This window comes from Pseudorasbora parva, chromosome 17 (genome assembly GCF_024679245.1).
Source record: "Pseudorasbora parva isolate DD20220531a chromosome 17, ASM2467924v1, whole genome shotgun sequence".
NCBI lineage: Eukaryota > Metazoa > Chordata > Actinopteri > Cypriniformes > Gobionidae > Pseudorasbora > Pseudorasbora parva.
In genome coordinates, this window is record NC_090188.1 from 21,216,699 (window position 1) to 21,237,674 (window position 20,976).

Genomic DNA, 20,976 nt, shown 5'->3' on the forward strand with positions numbered 1-20,976 from the left:
TCTCGCTTGAGGGTGTCAATGATGGCCTTCTGGACAGGGTCGAGTCGGCAGTCTTACCCATGATTGCGGTTTTGAGTAATGAACCAGGCTGGGAGTTTTTAAAAGCCTCAGGAATCTTTTGCAGATGTTTAGAGTTAATTAGTTGATTCCGATGATTAGGTTAATGATTAGGTTAGAGTACCTTTTCATGATATGAGATTTTGGGTTTTCATGAACTGTATGCCAAAATCATCAGTATTAAAACAATAAAAGACCTGAAATATTTCAGTCGGTGTGCAATGAATCTAAAATATATGAAAGTTTAATTTTTATCATTACATTATGGAAAATAATGAACTTTTATCACAATATGCAAATTTTTTGAGAAGGAACTTTATTACAAGGAAGATCCTTTGCAATCTGTTCGGGATATAAAAGAGTTTTTGTTGTACTTTATGGTTCAAGCTGTGTTGCTTGTTCATAGTAATGATCATAGGCCACCAGGAAATGTCCTACATTTTACTGAAATTTATGTAAATTGTTAGGGCAATTAGCAGGAATAAGGAAAATGTTATCACAACTGTTCCTTGACGTAAATGGTTTTGGTAATTGAAAACGTTTCAGCAGGAACACTGAAATAAAAAAATGCTAAATACAGAAAAATAGTTTGTTGTAGTTTAATTTACTAACTTGCAAGTCATTCCAAATTCATGAGGGACAAAATATTTGGAGAGAATTTTTATTTTTCTAACTTGGTTGTCACCAAAACTGTTTTTTGGAGTTGAGAACCACTATGTAATGTCCTTAAAGTCAAACTATATAAAGTGTAAAGCATCGAGGTTCTTGAGTTTGGTAATACCTAAAATGGTCACAGACAGCTTGCCAGACTCGGAAGAAATGTTTTTAAAAAAACACTTTTATTCTGTGTTCTTCTTTTATTCTTTTATTCTTTCTTGTTCTTTTTTCATTTTTTTTTATTTATTACAAATTTTAAAGAAAATAAATAAATCTGAAAATAGAAAATAAGTTATAGAGGTTTGGAACAACATTAGGTTATGTGATAATTAATTTTTTTGGTAAACAATGCTGTATCCAGTCCAGTATACTCGAGTCCACAGAGCCTCCCATCCTCCCTCCCTCCCTTCCTTCCTCCCTCCACTCCCCCACCCACCCTCTCTCTTCATTTATTCTTTTATTGCTTCACTCAATGCAGCTAAACTTCAGTGTTAACATCAGGTTTCTCTCAGAGGGATAAAAACACTGGATCTTAGACTACTGGCTCATTTGAACTGAACTAAAGGAACACGCTCAACAATAGCTGGACTTAAAAGGTAAAACAGGTACTTTTGTGTGTGGCCTGATAGAAGTGCTCTATCTCTTTTTAGCTTCCCCTCCTTTTACTTAGTTCTCAGTTTACTGTTTTTAGGTAAACAGTTTAGCTAAACTACACTGACCCATTTAACATTTAAGCGTCTTTTTAAATAGGTCTAGAGCGAGTTCTGTTTGTATGTAAGAAATTGTACAACAAACAAGGTAAAGGTGATTTTATTTATCGAACAATAGTTCTGTGCTGCCTTCAGAGCATTTGCATTCCTGACGATGTTTGTTTATGCTTAAGCATGGAGGATGTGTTTTAGGATGTAAGTAAAGCTGGCATAAGCTGCCGTTCATTGTTCCCTAACTATTAGTTGCTGTAATTATAATACAATGGTCATGTTTATGATGACTTTTTATGTTCTAAAGAAGCTTTTAGTGAATAGACTAATTGTTGATTGACCTTTTACCATCGTATAGGTGACGCCTGATGCCCATAAGAATCAAGACATGACCTAAAAACCCACTGACTAGTGATCAAAAACATGAGGTCCAGAATGAAAGGAGTTTTTTGGAGTGCCGTTTTGCTGTTTCTTTGCACATTCGTAAGCGTGCAACCATCCTGTCCAGACGAGACGATAAGAACAGAGCTACAAAATCCAAATGAAAAACCTACCCAGCTGACCTTCAACAGTGCCTTTATGTCTCCAATTGTAAATTCATTCATGGGTTCTGTCCAGCCTAAATCATTCCCTAAAGGTGAGTTCATGTTGTTTATTTTGGATCTACTTGTTTGACAAAGGTGTATTCAGTACATGTTTTTTTTGGTTACCAGTGGGTTTATCCATATGCAAACAAGATGCTATGTGTGGCACAGATGCACCAGACTTGATCTTCTGCTTGTAATGGTTGTTTTAGACTCATTAGAGGAGTTAATAGGCTGGGTTGATGCACATGGCTAGATGGTGCTCATTCAGGTGGGATAAATGCTCACAGTTAATTGTCAGAAGCAAAAAAAACACTGCAAATAACCATGCAAATGTCTACGGGATTCCAGTGATCACTCCTCCCCATTCTGAATGCTTTGTTTACCTCAAAAATACGTTATTGACGCACTCTAAAAATAATGCTCGGTTATTTCAACCCATGTATGGGTTTGTCTATATTTGACCCAAACATGTTAAAAAAAACAGCCCAGCACTTTTATTTTTTGTGAATGTTACAGTCTGGATCATTAATGAAAAGGCAAACTTTTGAGTTAATTATTACCTGCAAACTCATTGCTGAAAGAAAATTACGTTTATTGTTGCATGACCTCATAAAGTTCAGAACTGTTCATAAAATGTTAACAATGTCTCTTTGAGCTATAATTATAGGATCAAACACAAACTTCGAATGCATCCCTTACACAAAATTATTTATTCTCACAATATAATGAAGCATTACCTCATAGAAATGCTAAACTACTACTCCACCTCATTGAAAATTCATGTTACAATGACAAAGGTCTATTCATCATCGCCAAACAATAGTTTTCTTGTGTAAGTCTACTTGTATACTTTGACTCTAGTTAAGTATTTTATTATAATACCTAGTTACCTACAAGCTGACATCAAAATCTATTGAGGGGAAGAAGAAAAAAACAGGAAGTATGCAAGCTTGTTAATGTGTTAATGTTAAACAGAGAGTTTCTATAGCTTTAACCTTGGCACTTCATCACCGTTGGCCTCTGAGACAATCAAAGCACAATGCTAAACACTGAATATGTGTTGTGTAAATAAATATTAAACAGTAATGTACAATGTTTTGACTTTTTTTCCCCCTGTAGATCTGCTGGTTGGAATGATAAACAACATCAAAACAATACAAACTGATACGGTTATTAAAGAGGTATGTAATGGATCACACCTGCATGTAAATAAACATTTGCATCATAAACACCTTAGCAGATGCAATATATATGTGACTTTCCTATGTATAAGAATATGTACTTCTGGGCTTTCTTTTTTATTAAAGGTGGTCAGACCACATAACTAATAACTATTGTAGGAGGGCTACAAAATAGTTGTGTGTGTGTGTATGTATATAATATACACACACACACACACATACAATATATGTACAGGCCCAAAGTTTGGACACATTACTATTTGTAATGTTTTTGATAGAAGTTTCTTCTGCTCATCAAGCCTGCATTTATTTAATCAAAAATACAGATTTTTTTTTAAAATATTGTCTTATATTATTACAATTTAAAATATTTGGTTTTCAATTTATTATACTTTAAATGATCATTTATTTCTGTGATGCAAAGCAGAAATTTCAGGATCATTACTCCAGTCTTCAGTGTCCAGTCTATCACATGATCCTTCAGAAATCATTATTCTGATTTATTATGAGTGTTGAAACACACTGCTGCCTAATATATTTGATGAATAAAATGCATTCAAAATAACTGCATTTATTCAAAATAAAAACATATTGTTAAATAATATAAATCTCCTTTACTATCATTTTTTTTTATCAATTTAACATCCTTGCTGAATAAAATTATTGATTTATTTGAAAAAAAAAAGAAATAAAAAAATGACTAACCCCCAAATTACTGACCAGTAGTGTATATTGTGGTTACAGAATATTTCTTTTTTTAAAACATTTGCTTCTTTTTTTAAATTTTTATTTTATTTTTACTTTTTATTCATCAAAGTATTATAAAAAAAAAAGTATCGCAGCAGAACTGTTTCCAACTTTGAAAATGAATCATCATATTAGAATGATTTCTGAAGGATCATGTGACACTGAAGACTGGAGGAATGATCCTGAAAATTCAGCTTTGCATCACAGAAATAAATGATCATTTAAAGTATAATAAATTGAAAACCAATTATTTTAAATTGTAATAATATAAGACAATATTACATTTTGTTTGTATTTTTGAGGAAATAAATGCAGGCTTGATGAGCAGAAGAAACTTCTTTCAAAAACATTACAAATAGTAATGTGTCCAAACTTTTGGCCTGTACTGTGTGTGTGTGTGTATATATATATATATATATATATATATATATATATATATATATATATATATATATATATATATATATATATATATATAAAATTGTTTGTTTTTTAATGGAGAACAAAATTACTTAGTCTTTGGCTACAGAATTACTTTAGCTTATTATAAATTCTTATTAAAGCTATATAAATTTGTGTGTGCTGGGACAGGTTTCTCAGGATTTCTTTTACGTAAATGATGCCGACAGCTATGTTTTGTTGTGTAAACAAATACTCACTATTTGCCAGTTTCTATGACTGATTTGATCACACCATCAGACATGTTTTGGGTACACACTTGAGCAGAGCAAATGAGTACACGTTTACACCTGTTTGATGTCATCAAGAGTTTATTTTATTTTTATTTTTTATCAGTCTCATCTTTACGGCACAATATAGCTTACGTAGCTTAGTGTCATATATCCACACTAACCAAACTGTCTAACCTCTTTCACTTATGGCAAGGTTTTGCTATATGAGATAGGTTTCCTGGTCTGTGTTGCCATTGGGATCCTCTACATTGTCTTGATGCCTCTAATTGGCCTATTCTTCGCCTGCTGTCGTTGCTGTGGTAACTGCGGGGGCCGCATGTACCAGAAGCAGAAAACGAACATCAACTGCAAGCGAAGAAGCTTTTACTGCTCCACATTACTCATCACAGTATTAATTCTGTGAGTACCAGTTTAAGTTTAATATTAAGTGATCTCAAGACAAACACTTAGTTTTTTTTTATGTAACTGGTATATATTATCATGTGTTTTATGTAATATACACTCACCAGCCACTTTATTAGGTCCACCTGTTCAACTGCTTGTTAACGCAAATATCTAATCAGCCAATAACATGGCAGCAACGGGGTTCCTTTCATGTGAACTCCGGTACGGTTCGCTGCTGATGTAAACGTAATCGGAAGTGCTATTAATCACATTATATTAATGAGTTGATAAAAATGTGTGTTTTGTGTGTGTTTCACTCATTTACCCTGGAAGAGAGCTGTAGATCTCATTTCTGCTCGTCTTCGGCGTTCTTTAGAGCATTTGCAGTGCATTTGCGGCAGATATACGCAAGTGCTATAATGTACTGAAGCTTTGGTAACAAAACCAATGGTTAAAGAAACTAAACTATAAAAGTGACGGGAGCAAATACATTTTGCCTTCACACGCACTGTCGTTACTAAGCAACTGGGTAAACAGCTGCGGCTTTGATGACGCAAACAAACCCAAAAAATATAATATGAACACAGCAGCGGGGGCAGGGGGAGCAATCGAACTCGGGTTCGGTCCAGGCAATAGAACCAAGTGTGAAAGCACCCTTAGGCATGGTCAGGAACTGAGCACCAGAAGGAGGAAATAAGTGACTTTGAACGTGGCATCGTTGTTGGTGCCAAGCGGGCTGGTCTTAGTATTTCAAAAACTGATCTACTGGGATTTTCATGCACAACCATCTCTAGGTTTTACAGAGAATGGTCAGAAAAAGAGAAAATATCCAGTGAGCGGCAGTTCTTTTGGGGAAAATCCCTTGTTGATGCCAGAGGAGAATGAACAGATTGGTTCAAGCTGATAAAAAGGCAACAGTAACTCAAATAGTCACTTGTTACAACCGAGTCAGTTTTTGCTGCGGCATTCAAATGGGTCAGAATTTGTCGTATAAACAACATGAAAGCATGGATCCATCCTTTCCCGTATCAATGGTTCAGACTGCTGGTGGTGGTGTAATGGTGTGGGGGATGTTCTCTTGCCACGTTTTGAGCCGCTTCGTACCAATTGAGCATAATTTAAATGCAGTGGTTTGCCTGAATGTTTTCAGTACCATGTTGAATCTGACACGAGTAATTAACGCAGTTCTAAAAGCAAAAGGGGTACTAGGGGTCCAACCCAATATTAGCAAGGTGATCCTAACAAAGTGTCTGGTGTATGCATATCAGTATCTTAAATTAATATGAATCGCTGTGCAGGGCAGGGAACGTTTGCATGTTCCTGAGCAGTACATACACTTCAGAGACTGTGATGCGCAGCTCCACAGAACTCACAGACATCTTGGAGAATTTCAAAAGCTACATTACTACTGTTCCTGAGGTACACAATTCAGAAGTTAAATGTTGTACGAAAACCTCATGTTATATGTCACACATTAACTTAATACACTACCTTTCAAAAGTTAATGTTTTTTATGCTTTTATGCTTAACAAGGCTTTTTATCAATCTGACATCAATTTGGTAAAGTAAAAACAGTAATACTGTGATATTGTATTACATTTTAAAATAACAATTTTTTATTTGAATATAATTTTGAAGAATAATGTCACATGATTCTTCAAAGTCATTTCAATACACTGATTTGGTGTAACATTTAACAAGTAACAGTTGTGCTGCGTAATATTTTCTTGGAAACAGTGATGCCTTTTTTAGTATTCTTTTTTGGATATAAGGTTAAAAAGAACCTTGTTTATTTTAAATAGAAATCTGTTGTAACATCATAAATATCTTTACTTTCACTTTTGATTCATTTAATGTATTCTCACAGAATAAAATACTTATTTTTCCATTTCTAATAAACACTGTTTCAGGGTGATTTATCTTAACAATGCTGAATTGAACTGAATGCTACTGATATATAATGAAAATGTTATACTCTTTATTCCTCAACAGCAAATCCTACAAGTGACAAAGGAGAGCAATAAGACTGTGGATAAGGTCGAATACAACTTAAATGGTAACTCAGAAATGAATAGGAACTCAGGGCAATGTATAAATTGTGGTTGTATTGCCAATTATTAAAAAAGTTAATATCTCACATTAAATTCCTGCATTTTTTTTTTTATCTTATAGAAATAGGACCTTTGCTTGGCAAATCGATCCAGAATGGTCTTAAAGTTTCCCTCGACCCAGCATTTAACTCCATTTCTGAAATAGCTGAGGGTATGTACAGTATGCATGTAGACATAAAATAAAACAGCAGTCCACCCACCACAGTCCCATTCTTTAGGAAACTTGCTCCGTGACCAAGCCTGCTCTTCTTGACTCAACTTTATAGTGTTAATGAATCCATTGATTTTAAAATATATTTTGTTCTTTATGTATGTGTGTTACAGTGGTAAACAGCACCAGCGCTGGACTGTTGCAGCTTAATAAAACCTTGGATTTATTGAAACCAAAAGTGGATGCATTGCAAGCTAATTTATCAGCAGTGAGGCAGCGGATTAATAACACTATGCATTTGTCAGACTGTGTAAACTGCAGTACATTTCAGCCAGAACTGGACAAACTATCATTGGATGGAAGTCTTGAAGTAAGCTAAACCAGAGGTGTCATCATGGGGACAAACCAGTAAAAAGTTCAGTGGGAAATTCTTTTATGGCTGTTCAGTGAAGCATGTGGCATCCTGATTATATCATGATTTCACTTCAGGCTTTGTCATAGTTACATTACTCAGTCATTCTCATTCTCTTTGAAGCTGGATAGTAGTCTCAGGTCAGGGATTGGAGCACAGCAAGTTTTGCGTCAGTCTTCTGGGTAAAACTAGCACGACTAGAAAACCCACACAATATTTTGGCTTAGATTACATGACTATTATATAAATTTTTTCTAACAGTACAGAGGACCAAATCGTATTACCAGTCTGTGCACACAATGGCTCAAACGCTTTCTTTGAAGGGAAGCAGGGATACGGGAACAAAGAAACAAACAATGAGTAACACAAGATGTCATTGTTAACACACCAATGTTTACAAGCTATTTCTCTTGGAAACCAAACTATTTCCTGGTTGAAAGATATTTCCATAAATACTAGAGGGTTTCTGTTGTAGAGAAAAATAAGGTGTCACTATCTCTGTGAGTGTGGACGGCAGCGTCGTGCATTTATGTACACACAGCTTTTACTGCCCTCTAGTGTTTAATGTGCTGTGCTTGATTTTTTTGCTATGCTTGACAGTTGGACCAAAATTGAAAACGTAGGACTATATTAAATGTATAAAATATATTCTTTTTTATTTTAAACCATGTACATTTAGAATAGTCATAGCAGAACTCAAACTAGCATGAACTCCACACACTGAAGTCAATGAGGTACATGTTTTCATATTATTTCTAGATCGCGTGACTGAAAACTACTCATATTTCATTGACTTAAATGTATGTATGTAAAAGCAAAAGAGGACATCCTGACATGTATTTTTTCCCACTCCAAGTGTTATGCTGATAATATAATTTATAATGAGTAAAGCCAATGACCTTTAAATGTGTTTTGTCTTGCATAGTTTCCTGATCAAAATGATTTGAGGTCTGCTGCAGACAAGGCCATAAATGCTAATGTCACTGGACAGGCAGAAAAGGTTAGTGCCTTTTTTCCCCAGGTATACATAATCACTTCCATTTTTACACTCACGCACACACATGACCATTCAGAGGTTTAAGGTCTGTAAACCTATACATTTATTGAAAGTCTCTTATGCTCACCAAGGCTGCATTTATTTGCTTAAAAATACAGCACAAACGTTTATATTGTATATTAACAATACAACAGTACATTGTAAAGTTCAAAAAAAAAAATAATAATTCAAATATGCTGATTTGCTGCTCAATTATCTTATTATCACAGTTAAAATATATATTTTAAATAGGCCTATATTAATTTTTTTTAAAAACTTTTTTAGGGATTATTTAAAGAATATAAAGCTAAAAAGCTTTATTTCATTAAAAATAGGACTTTTGTAATATTATAAATGTCTTTACTGTGACTTTTGTTTTTTAATGTGTCCTTGCTTAATAAAAGTATTATTTTCTTTCTAACTTAAAACTTTTGTAGGCCTATTTAACAGTTATGCTGATTGTTCAATGTCCATTGTTTGTTTTCCAGGGGAGAATTTTTTTTGAAAGTATTCCTGATAAGGTGAAAACTCAGACGAAAGGAACTGTGCTGTGTAAGTGTGTGTTGTTAAGTGACCTTGACAAGTTTGTAGCTTCTTTCTGAAAAATCTTCTCCCATGAAATTTTGTTTACTGAGGGTTTAAATAGTGTAATGTACTTGAAGTTGCTGATCAGTCTAGTTGTTAAAGTGATCTTGTGTCTTGTGTCCTTCAAAGTGGCTTTGCTTCAGCTTCAAGATATAAAAAAACAGATCTCAGGTGTGACTAAAGACCTTCCTCTTGATGTATTGGAGAATATTAAAAGACCACTAACTGACGTGCAGAATTCAATCTCAACATATTCTCCAGAGATAGAGCGATCAAGTCAAATCAGGTACTTACACAAAATTTGTATTTCCTTGAATCACTTTGTTTTCAAATACTTTTTATTCAAATATATTTGAATTTTAACATTTAAAATAATATAAAAGTGAAAAATAAACTGTGTGTGTGTGTGTGTGTGTAGCCGGGCTGTTGGATTGGTCCTGAGCTGTCTGATTTTGCTGGTGGTGATCTGTAATTTTCTGGGTCTGCTGCTGGGTTCAGTTGGACTAAATGCTAAAGCCAATCCCACTGAACGCTCCGGCACATCCAACTGTGGAGGAGTTTTCTTCATGGCGTGAGTACAAAGTCCCCTCGGATTTGTGTTTGTGAAACAGTGTGCAACTGTTGTATTGTTATATATATTGCAATAAATTAACACTTACTTCCTCTTGTGTCATTTTAGAGGAGTAGGTTTTAGCTTCCTGTTCTCCTGGATCTTCATGTTAGTGGTGTTGATACTTTTCATAGTGGGGGGTAATACCTACACCCTGGTCTGTAAACCATGGCAGAGCAAGGAACTCATACAGGTGATTCCAAAAACGTTAACTCATTGTGTTTAAACATATGACTTTTAATAAGTTGCTAAGAGTTAACCGTCTCTGGTATTTTCCAGCAAATTTACATTTTGCTGTAACATTGCCAGTACATTTGGTAGTCAATCATATTGTGTTTCCTAGGTTATTGACACTCCAGGGCTGATTCCAGGGTTCAACCTGTCCGGGATTCTGAATTTGAAGACAAACCTGACCATTCTTAATGTGTATAGGTACATCTCACGAAGCAGGATGACTGATGGCTCTCATATTTTTATAATTTGTCCAATATAAATCAATAAATCAAGTTTTCTATTTCTAGTGATTGTCAACAGAATAAGCCTTTATGGACCACATTTCATCTAAATGAGCTCTTCAACCTAAATGATATGTTAAATGTTTCAAAGGTGAGAATTATTTCTTTACCTCTACTTTTTTTTATATGTGGATGCATCACTTATTGGACACTAATTACTCAACTGTCTGATTTTCTCAACAGTACCAAACGCAGATTTATCAGACCTTTGAGGAAGCAAATATCAACATATCAAACATCACTGTCCTCAGTCCGGAGGTAAAGTCTCAGCTATACAACTTTTCTAGCAGTGCCAAGTCTATGAACTTCAGCAACATTATAGAGCAGGTAAATGTACAGTTCATTCTCAAATGAAGACTAGCGCATATTGTTTGTGAAATCAAATATAGGAGGGTACATATAGGCCTTTCTTTTTTACTACGCATTATTCAGAAACATTTTTCTATATGCATGTATGATTATATACTTAGTCATGTGAAAGAGAAAGGACACCCTTTAGAATTTTATGGTTTTATGCATCAGAACATAATAAAAATCATGGTCGTAAGCAGGTCTTAAAATTAGGAAAATAGAACCTAAAATGACATCACATCATTTGTGTCATTATTTACAGTATTTAAATAAAATAAGGCTAAATGGAACAGCCATGGGTGACAAGTACACCCTGTGATTCAATGAAGGATGTAGAACGACTTTTATCAGCAATGAATTGAAGGAATCATTTTCTGTATGACAGTAATAGTCTCTCACATCGTTCTGGAGGAATTTTGGCCTGTTCTTTTTCATAACTTTGCTTCATATCATTGAGGTTTGTGAGCATTTTATTTATGCACAGCTCTCTTAAGGTCCCGTCGCAAAATTTTAGATGGGTTGAGGTGTGGACTAGGCCAGTGCAACACCATGATTCTTTTCTTTTGTCAGCCATTCTGTTGTAGATTTGCTGGTGTGCTTGGAATCATCGTCTTGTTGCATGACCCAATTTCGGCCAAGCTTTAGCTGTTGGACAGATGGCCTCACATTTGACTCCAGAATACTTTGGTATACAGAGGAGTTAATGTTAGACTCAGTGACTGCAAGGTGTCCAGTTCCCGTTGCTACAAAATCAGCCAAAAATCATCAATGTGATTGACAGTTGGTCTGAAGTGTTTGTGTTGTTATGCTGTGTTTAGTTTTCGCCTAACTTAGTGCTGTGCATTATGGCCAAACATCTCCCAAACAAAGGCCATTGTTCCAGAAGTCTTGTAGTTTGTTCAGTTGGAACTTTGCAAACCTAAGCTACCCTCCTATGTTCTTTTTATAAAGAAGAGTAACCCTTCCAAACATGCCATACTTGTCCTGTCTTTTTCTAATTGCACTGCCATGAACATTTAACATGGTAACTGAGGCGTGTAGAGTCTGAGGTGTAGTTCTTGGGTGTTTAGTTTTTTTCTCTGAGCATTGCGCCGTCTGAGCTTGGGATGAAATTGCTGGAACATCTATTCCTGGGAAGATTGGCAACTGTTTTGAATGTTTTCCACTTGTGAATAATCTTCCTTACTGCAGACTAATGGACTTCAAATTGATGGAAACAACAATTTCTTCTGTAAGATCATTGCTGATGTCTTTCCTCCTTGGCATTGTGTTAACATACCTGGATGATCCAGACCAGCAAAACTAAGACATTTGATTACCTGACTCCTACTTACCCTCTTAATTCCTATGGAAGCAGTAAGGGTGTACTTAGTTTGTCACCTATGGCTTTTCCATTTTGGCCTAGTTTTTGTTAAATAGATAATGACACAGTGTAATACATGTCATGTGTTGTTGTTCTTCTGAGGTTGTATTTATCTAATTTTAAGATCTGCCAAGGACAAGATGATATTTTATTATGTCCTTGTACATACAAATCATATAATTCAATAGGGTGTCCTTTCTCCTTTCTTTTTAACAGGAGTATATATATATATACTAAATACAATTTAACAGCACTTTAAACAGCACAGTATAACAGGTTTGAACATTCAAATGCCAAAATGTACTTACTTAATGTACTTGAAAGAAAGTGCAAGAAAATAAATTTCTAATATTGTGTGTGTATGTATATATATATATATATATATATATATATATATATATATATATATATATATATATATATATATATATATATATATATATATATATATATATATATAGTGAAGCTATATATAAAATGGCCAAAACTAAATACATTTTGTTATTTTTTTATATTTCAGATTAATGATTTGTCAGGGACAAATCTGAGCTCAGCAGCTGAAAGTCTAGATAACTTGGCTGGTAAACAGGTGAATTTTACAGTCTTGTTAAAAGTTTCCTGCTCCAGAGTACGACTGATGTGAATCACATACACTTTTCTGTGTGTTTTTCAGAAAAACATAACTATCTCTGCGCAACTGCGTGGGGAAGCTAAAGATCTGCGCGACATCCAGACTGATATCACGTCCAACATTATGCCTTTAATGGTTTGTTAACACAAAGAAAAAGACTAAATGTGACATTATCATTAGGAAAAAATGATATTAATATCAAAGTGTTCATCACTAGTTTGCATCAGTTTGGTTTATTGTGACCTTCATCCTTTTCCTCTTTGCAGCTGGAACTGAATGCTACCATTAAGAATCTCAGCACAGTAGCATCACAAATCAATGTAAGTAAACACTAGTCATTATATGTGCCAGAGTGTATTTGTCTAACTCACGGCCTAAAATACAGTATATTAGTATTTAAAACAGATTTCATTAAAGACTCCATGGCATATATGATGATTTGCAAATTACTGTTTTTGCAGGAGATATTAGGGAGCACTGGTAATTTTGTCACAGTTCACTATATACAGTATATAGGTTGAAAGTCATTTTTTTTATTTATTTAATTAATAATTTTATTTGAAGCAAGAATGCATTAAATTGATCATAAGTTAATAAAATTGCTATTTTAAATAAATGCTGTACTTTTGATTTTTCTATTTATCAAAGAATCGCGGAAAGAAAAAATATCCCCGTTTCCAAACAAATAAAAAGCTGAACATTTTTCAGTATATAACAATAATAATAATAAGTGTATTTACAGCAAAATAATAACGGTACATTTTAGAATATTGAAAACGGTTACTTTAAATTGTAATTATATTTTACAATTTGTTTTTATATATTTAAAAAAAAAGATAATTTTTATGCTCTTAAAAGATAAGAGCATAAGATATTATATATATATATATATATATATATATATATATATATATATATATATATATATATATATATATATATATATATATATCTTATGCTCTTATCTTTTAATCTTCATAGCCCTTATTTAAATATTATATAATTTCTTTCCTTCATTCATTTTGTAGGCAACTGTGGAGAATGTTCTTAAAAAAGTTGGTTTTGCTCAGGACGTCCTGAACTACAACATATCACAAATAGTGAAAAATGTGAGTTCAAAATCAATGCTATATTTAACTAAATCATCTGTCAGGATACTGTATGCACAATGATGAAGTAATCGACTTAAAAAAATAATTGTCGCTTTTTTTTTCTGCAGGAGAGCATGTTATTCATAGAATGTCAGCTGGAAATCTTTCTGGCATATGTTCGCTGGGCAAATCAAACGGTATATATATTTGTCTTTATTAATATTCAAGGTGCCAACTATTTGAATGATTATTAATATTAATAGTTATTATTAATATTATTGTGTTGTATTCTGTGTCAGATCACGGAGAGGATGGGTCGTTGTGGGCCTGTGGCTGCTGCAGTAGACAGATCAGTGGATTTTCTTTGTAAACACCTGGTGGGATCTTTGGTAAGAATCCATTATTTATAGTCTTTTTCTTTTTATAGTGCTGATGAATTTTTTAAAGTGACATGTAAAGGCCAAGTATGCAACCAGTGCACACACATTAGAAATGAGTAGTGAACACACGCACTGCAAAACATGGACATGTTGAAGCAGTGGGCTGCCGTTTTGCTGTGGCACCTGGAGAGCAATTTCAGGTTAGGTGCCTTGCGCAACTTGTGTCTGGGTATCACCAGATCAAGCTCAATCTTTTAAGATTAAACATTGGTCTGGGGTGTCTGCACTGTATTTTCATGAGAGACATGATCAACGGGCATAGTTCAAATGACTCTGTACGAAATTAGATAGTCCTTCAACCAATCAGACCACAAGAGGCGTGATCAACGGGCATAATTAAAAAGACTGTACGCAATTGGAGAGTCCTTCAGACTATCGATCTGTGCTAAACTCGCCAATAGCGTGGTTTGTGATTAGTCCCTGCAAATTTTTCACAGAAGCAGGATAGAAATATGTTCAGGTTTCCAGCCTGAGCTGCAGGGGGAAATTAAATCGCAGACAGATCGGGCTGGGTTTACCCAGTCTATTGTGCAAGGGCACCTCAGTCATTTCCTTCCAGTATCGAAAATCCAAACCCACAACTTTCGGGTTACCAGTCTGACTCGCTAACCATTAGGCCACGACCCCTAGTAAGTGCACATGCGGTTGCCATCTAAAAAAAACCTTAACAACTAAAAAATAATGTACTGTCTGTTCCCCAGAACGCCTTTTGGTTCAGTTTGGGCTGGTGTATGATATTCCTGATCCCCAGCATCATTTTCTCAGTTAAACTGGCCAAGTACTACCGCAGGATGAAGTATTCAGATGTTTACGAGTAAGGTATTTTATTTGTTTCTTAAATGTGAAGGCAGATTATATATGAGAAGTTTTTTTAAAAACATATTTCCCTACTGTAATGGATTCATTCAGTCTCCTTATTTCTCTTTAAAGGAACAATCACATCAGGATGAATCCTTTCCCAAAGGCCCACCTCAAACCTGAATTATTGGAAAATGAGAAACAACAACCTTTTACATACTTGCATAAATAAAAATGACAGTAAAGTTTGATTTACACACACGAACCCAAAGATCAATAAATTAAAAATGGTGGACAAATATGGAGCCCCTAAAAGGACATAGTGATGGAAAAAAAAGATTTTGTGTCATTACTTTTGCATTCTCTCGCAAATGTTTTGCGTTCCCTCAAAAAACATTGCATTACTTCGCAAAACATGTGCATTCAGAAACATTGTGTTCACTCACAAAGAATAAGAAAAGTTTTTTTTTCCACCATCACCCTGTTCATTTAGGGACTCTGTAATAAAGAATTACATAGAAAATGTAGTACTTTGCTGTAGACTGTATCAAATATTTCTTGTGTCAAATGATTTCAGAACTTAATATTTAAATGAAACGAACAACTTTAATTTTACAACTGTAATATGTTTTTTATTATAATAGATTAATGGGAGGTCAAACTTTAGAACGCACTTTATAAGGTCCTGCAGGGATTGAGATTTATTCAGTAAGATATATACTGTTACAAATATACTGCTGACATTGTACATTTCTTTTTTTTTTTTAAACCCCAACATTTCTATCAGACTCTTCTATTGAGGAATTAGGTGCGGTCAAAGGCCTATTAAACATTTCTTGTCATGTGTTAATCACAATAATAATAAAAGATGCTGCTCACACTACCATGCTGAACCTGTTTGTTTGGTGTAAACAAAAGCATCACTTGCCACTCTCTGTCTAGCCGACCCATCTAGAAAACCTTCCCCCAGTCAGTCCACCCTACATCCTGTGACCGAGGGCTTGCGGCACTGCTGCCATTACAACAGTGTTCCAATCAGGATGAAGTACTAGAGCAGTGAAACATACATTCCACGCATACCTGTGCTGCTTTGGAGACTAAAAAACAGCAATCACGGACAACAGGATCAAGTATTCAGAAAATTGATCCTATGAAAATATGAAAGGTTATCATGACTTAGCATTTGGATTAGCAAGTGCCAGAGATACTTGAGAGAGACACATGCGATCGATCGATAGATAGATAGATAGATAGATAGATAGATAGATAGATAGATAGATAGATAGATAGATAGATAGATAGATAGATAGATAGATAGATAGATAGATAGATAGATAGATAGATAAACAACGCCTCAGAAAACTCAGCCACGCCAATATTCAATAAACACTTGTGGATCACAAAGAGAAAAATAGAACTGTAATTTAGCTCTCAAAATACAATTAGCTATGCTGTGTCAATTCAGGGCAGCATAAGCCTGTACAATGTGATTGAGTTTGAAGCTGGTCACTGTATAATAGAATTTAGCTCAATTGAATTTAAAGCAGTGCTGTGAATTCTGCCTCTGAGCCCAGAAGGAATGCAGAGGGTGGAGCTGTACAGACCTAGTGAGTTTATAAAGCTTTACATTGGAAACGCATCAGAATTCATCTCTCTGACCACACAACATTACTACGGGCAGGAGAAGTCTGTGACACTTTAAATCAGAAAAAGACCTAAAAATTAATCGCTGCAATATACAAGTCATATTTAATAGCTTTCTACAATGATAAAATCCCTGTGGTAGCACTAAATACAAGAGCAATCCTGAAAACATGTAAGACATTTAACATTACATTTCTAAATCTAAATAGTCTGATGCATCAGCATGCACATTACATTTTATATTACTTTAAACAATTCATAGCTTATGCCTATTTCGTTAAAAGAATAATTACACCAGCATCTGATGACAAACTGTAGTGTCAATAAAAAAGATATGTTTATGCTAGGGGTTTATAAAATAAATTATCTGGAGCATGAAATGTGAATAATGCTTAGTCATCTCCAAAAAGATCAGGGTGACAGCATGCCTTCATGTGATTACTTATAAAAAGGACACATCTGAAGGTTAGGACAAAGAAAAATACTGTTTAGAAAACACCAAAGACATGACGAAATGCAGCAAACCAAGTAAACATAAAACAACATATATTACATTATATATACGGAATAATTAAAGCAGTAGTTAAACATCTGTGAACTGCAGTAATTCCTGTACAATTGTAATAATTAATGAAATATAATCTGATCCGAAGAAGCTCCATAATTCTGTTCAGACCATGCAAGGTACATAACACTTAATATGAGTTCAGTTCAGTTCAGTAGAGTACTGTTCATCCAAATATGATATTTTGTCATAATTTACTCACAATCATGTCTATCTAAACCTGTTTCACTTTCTATCTTCTGTAAAATAAAAAAGAAGGTTTTATTTTTTTTATCAATACAGAAAATAGGGTCCAAAGTTTGTTTTGGACCCCATTGACTTACTGTATTGACAACAAAATATATTTTGTTCTACAGAAGACAGAAATTCATACATCTTTAGAAATAGCATAAGGGCTGAGTTAATTTTTGAGTCAACTTTAATAACAGTCTATTGAAAGGTTTTTAGACATGATTTGTGAGTGGGAGAGTCAGACCAGGCTGGCTCTAGATGTTACTTGAGATCAAGAGGAAGTCCTCTGCTTGGTCTCCTGGTGCTCAGCATCTCTGTGCAGTCCCTTTGGTTGGCGTGGAGGCGTGAGTGGAGGAATTGTGGGTGACTGAAGAATATCTGCGTATCTGTGGCTAGGTTTGGTCTCTCTTTGGAGAACTTTTCTGAGGAGCGGTTTCAAAAGTCCAATGGTGACCTGGCTGCCGTGAGCTTCGAACGGTCCCGAGTTCTGCGCAGAATCCGGCAGGTTTTTCAGTACAATATTAAGTATGCTCGTCACAGTCATGTCCTCTGGACAAAGAGTCCACAGCAGGTCCAAATAAGGGTCTAAGTCTCTATGCTGGGACACTTCACACAGCAGAGCGTTGAAAATCTCTTTGTTCAGAAGCGGGCTCTTACGGCAGAACCTCTCGGCTACTTGTGACACCCGTTCCCACTGGCTTTGCTCGATGAGAATCCGCAATGCTTGCATTATTGCTTTAGGCCTCTCGCTGCACAAAAGCAGCTCCACTTCCAGGTGTTGATAGGAACCTTTACAAGGGAGAACAGTCAAGGCCCGTTTATAGAGCGGCAAGCTCTCAGAGCTCTCCTTCATACCATAACTCCATGAAGATGAGGAGGTCATGCCTGTCTGCTGTTGTGCCAATTCCAGAAACCTGGGGAGCCAGCTGGGCTGGAATTTGAAGATGGAGTGACACAGGAGCTCAAAAACAGGCAGGTTCATCGTAGTGTGTTTCTGCTGACCATTGCAGTGAGCAAAGTTTGCTGTGGGTTGCAGAGGGCTGAGGATGATTTTCCACAACTCAGCAGGAGCTTTAGACGACAATGATCCCTCACCGTTGCACCTCAGATGCAGCACTGCTTGCATGGCGTGCCAGGAATAAGTGGGAAAGAGTTGGAAGATGCTGTTCAGGTATTGAAGATTCTCCCTCTCTAGCTCACCGCCAAGCAGCCTGCAGATCTCCTGCTGCACCAAGGTTTCACAATAGTTCTCAAGATCTTTCTCAGAAGCCTTCACCATTGACGTTTTGATGTCCTCTAGCAAAACAAGACTTCTAAGTTCTGATTCAAGTGAGCTCATGAGCCTTTCTTGACCCGAGGAGTGTTTCTCACCAGTTTTGGTCTTCTGGTTGCAGAGGAAATCCCTGAGGATGGCAGCCAGTGATATAGGAGCTTGAAACATCCCACCTTTTTTGAGCTTCTCCACCGTGAGCTGCGTGCTACTTAGACTTCTTTGCTGATAGTATTTGCACGCCTCCTCGAACACAGACTCAATCAAGAGTGCACTTGAGTCTTCTGAATGTGTCGGAGAAGCCTTCTGTCTTTGAGTCACCACAAACAGCCCGGTCTCTGACAGCATTTGCGGAGAGTGACTGTCCAAAGAGTTTACAAAAAGAAGACCTTCTGTTTTCAGACTTATTCTCTCTAATTCCAGGCCACATTTGGTGTCAATTAAGAAGAGGGTCCTGCCTATTGTTAGTGCCAGAATTTCATTATATATATTCAGGCTATTTTGGTTCCCACTAGCACTTAGGAAATTATCAGGAAGTTTGTATATGTTGCGGAGACAGCCATCCCTCTTCATAATGCATACCCAACCAGTGCTGAGGAGAAGAAGGAGGTCTCCACACCCAGTGGGAGAGAATCCACATATATGGGGTGGATTTATTGTGGATAGAAGACCAATAAAGTCTGTAACAAGCCTCTTGAAGTCTGATTCTTTGCTTGAGCTTTTCATAACTGTGCAACTACAGGCACTGTGCACATTAAAAGTGTCATGTTCAGGTGACCATACAAGAAACACTTTTGAAACAGCCACTGAAGAGTTTTCCCGCATGTCTGGGAGCAGATAGACCAAATCCCCAGAACTAATGGTCGTATATCGAGGATTATTATGCAAAGCAATTTTCACATTTCCAAAACTGACACCCCCCTCATTCACTTCTACAGTCTTTTTGCAGATACAGAACCTGAAGTCGCTGCTCACACTATTGGAGTTCTCAGAAGGTGGTCGCTCCTCACACCATATAATGAAATTCTGACACAAAGACACAGAAACTACTTTTGCACGAGGGCTGTTACACAGATCCACAGTCTGGAGTAGATGCCAGCCTGATCTGCACTCCAGGAATTTCCAGAATTCTGCTTTCCCATTATCAAAAATCACTCCCAGCACAGAGGCTGCGTCATCTGGTTTGCTTTGAGGGATATAAATGACATCAACTATAGGCACATTTCGAGTTAGCACTAAATCAACGTGCTTCTGGCATTGCATTAGATTGGCTCGCTGATATTTGTCATATGTCATAAGACCACTCTTTGGCTGACGAACAATGACATGAATGTGACGTCCATCTGGACTCAGACGCACATCGGATAGGCAGTTTTGAGAAGCGAAGTTGGAGTATGCTCGTTTAAAAAACTCCTTCAGATCCTTTCCTTTCGTGAAATCGCCGAAATCAGTCACTTGTTCCAATGTGAGACGCGTCATGTTTGCAGAAACGTCAATCTGAAATAGGAAGCACACGATGCGCGTGAAAACACTTTCAGTTTGTACCAGCGATCATCCACAATCTTCCCGAAACATATCCAGTGCTTATTTTACGCGTTAGCTCCATCATATGACGATGTCATAACTATACAGTCCATAAATCCTACGAAATAAACGTATATTCCGCTTGTGCTGTCTGTTTCTCTCCCACTCCTCCTGACATCACGAGTTTGTTAATTTCCGGAATCTAAAGTCTGTGTTTCAAAAACCTAGTGAGCCCCTATCCAGACAACATTATTGAGCAACAACAATCACGACTATGATAACCAGAAATCATGTCTAGGTAGGCAGCTTACTACGTTTTTAAACACGCCCTATACGTTTTTTTTTTTTTTTTTTTTTTTTTTTTAAGGGAGTTTCATTCAACCATCATCATGTAAAACGTTTGGATATATTTCCATAGGCCTACAATGTATTACAATATTCAATGATATATATATATATATATATATATATATATATATAGTCAACTTAGTAAAATGTGTGTCCTTAAAATCTAAAATCTATCAATCCCTAATTCAGTAGCCAGGGTACTGATTGGGTTATCAGACTCCCTCATCAGTGCCCTGATTACTGAATTAGGGAGCTAAGTCGAATGTGCGTCTGCGACCGTAGTTAGACGCAAGG

At 35.9% G+C, this 20,976-nt stretch overlaps 2 protein-coding genes across 3 annotated transcripts; one reads left to right on the plus strand and one right to left on the minus strand.

Moving 5' to 3' along the window:
- The first annotated feature begins 363 nt into the window (after nt 1–363).
- prom2 (prominin 2) lies at nt 364–15,984 on the plus strand. Of its 2 annotated transcripts, none has more exons than XM_067420782.1 (24): nt 364–1,310; nt 1,774–2,052; nt 3,122–3,183; nt 4,816–5,021; nt 6,305–6,425; nt 6,999–7,062; nt 7,179–7,268; nt 7,442–7,638; nt 8,606–8,680; nt 9,205–9,268; nt 9,431–9,587; nt 9,720–9,872; nt 9,981–10,104; nt 10,255–10,343; nt 10,433–10,517; nt 10,610–10,753; nt 12,661–12,729; nt 12,814–12,906; nt 13,038–13,091; nt 13,800–13,880; nt 13,991–14,059; nt 14,162–14,251; nt 15,004–15,121; nt 15,233–15,984. In XM_067420782.1, exons 2-23 carry the CDS (start codon nt 1,839–1,841, stop codon nt 15,118–15,120), a joined length of 2,418 nt encoding a protein of 805 aa, XP_067276883.1. In that variant the 5' UTR covers nt 364–1,310; nt 1,774–1,838; the 3' UTR covers nt 15,121; nt 15,233–15,984. The 2 variants fall into 2 exon arrangements, with proteins under 2 accessions (XP_067276883.1, XP_067276882.1); XM_067420781.1 differs by having other exon boundaries at nt 365–1,310; nt 15,004–15,116.
- Nucleotides 15,706–20,526, minus strand: LOC137044622 (BLOC-2 complex member HPS6). Its single transcript, XM_067420783.1, has one exon. It carries the CDS (start codon nt 20,287–20,289, stop codon nt 17,812–17,814), a length of 2,478 nt encoding a protein of 825 aa, XP_067276884.1. The 5' UTR covers nt 20,290–20,526; the 3' UTR covers nt 15,706–17,811.
- Nucleotides 20,527–20,976: the final 450 nt, after the last annotated feature.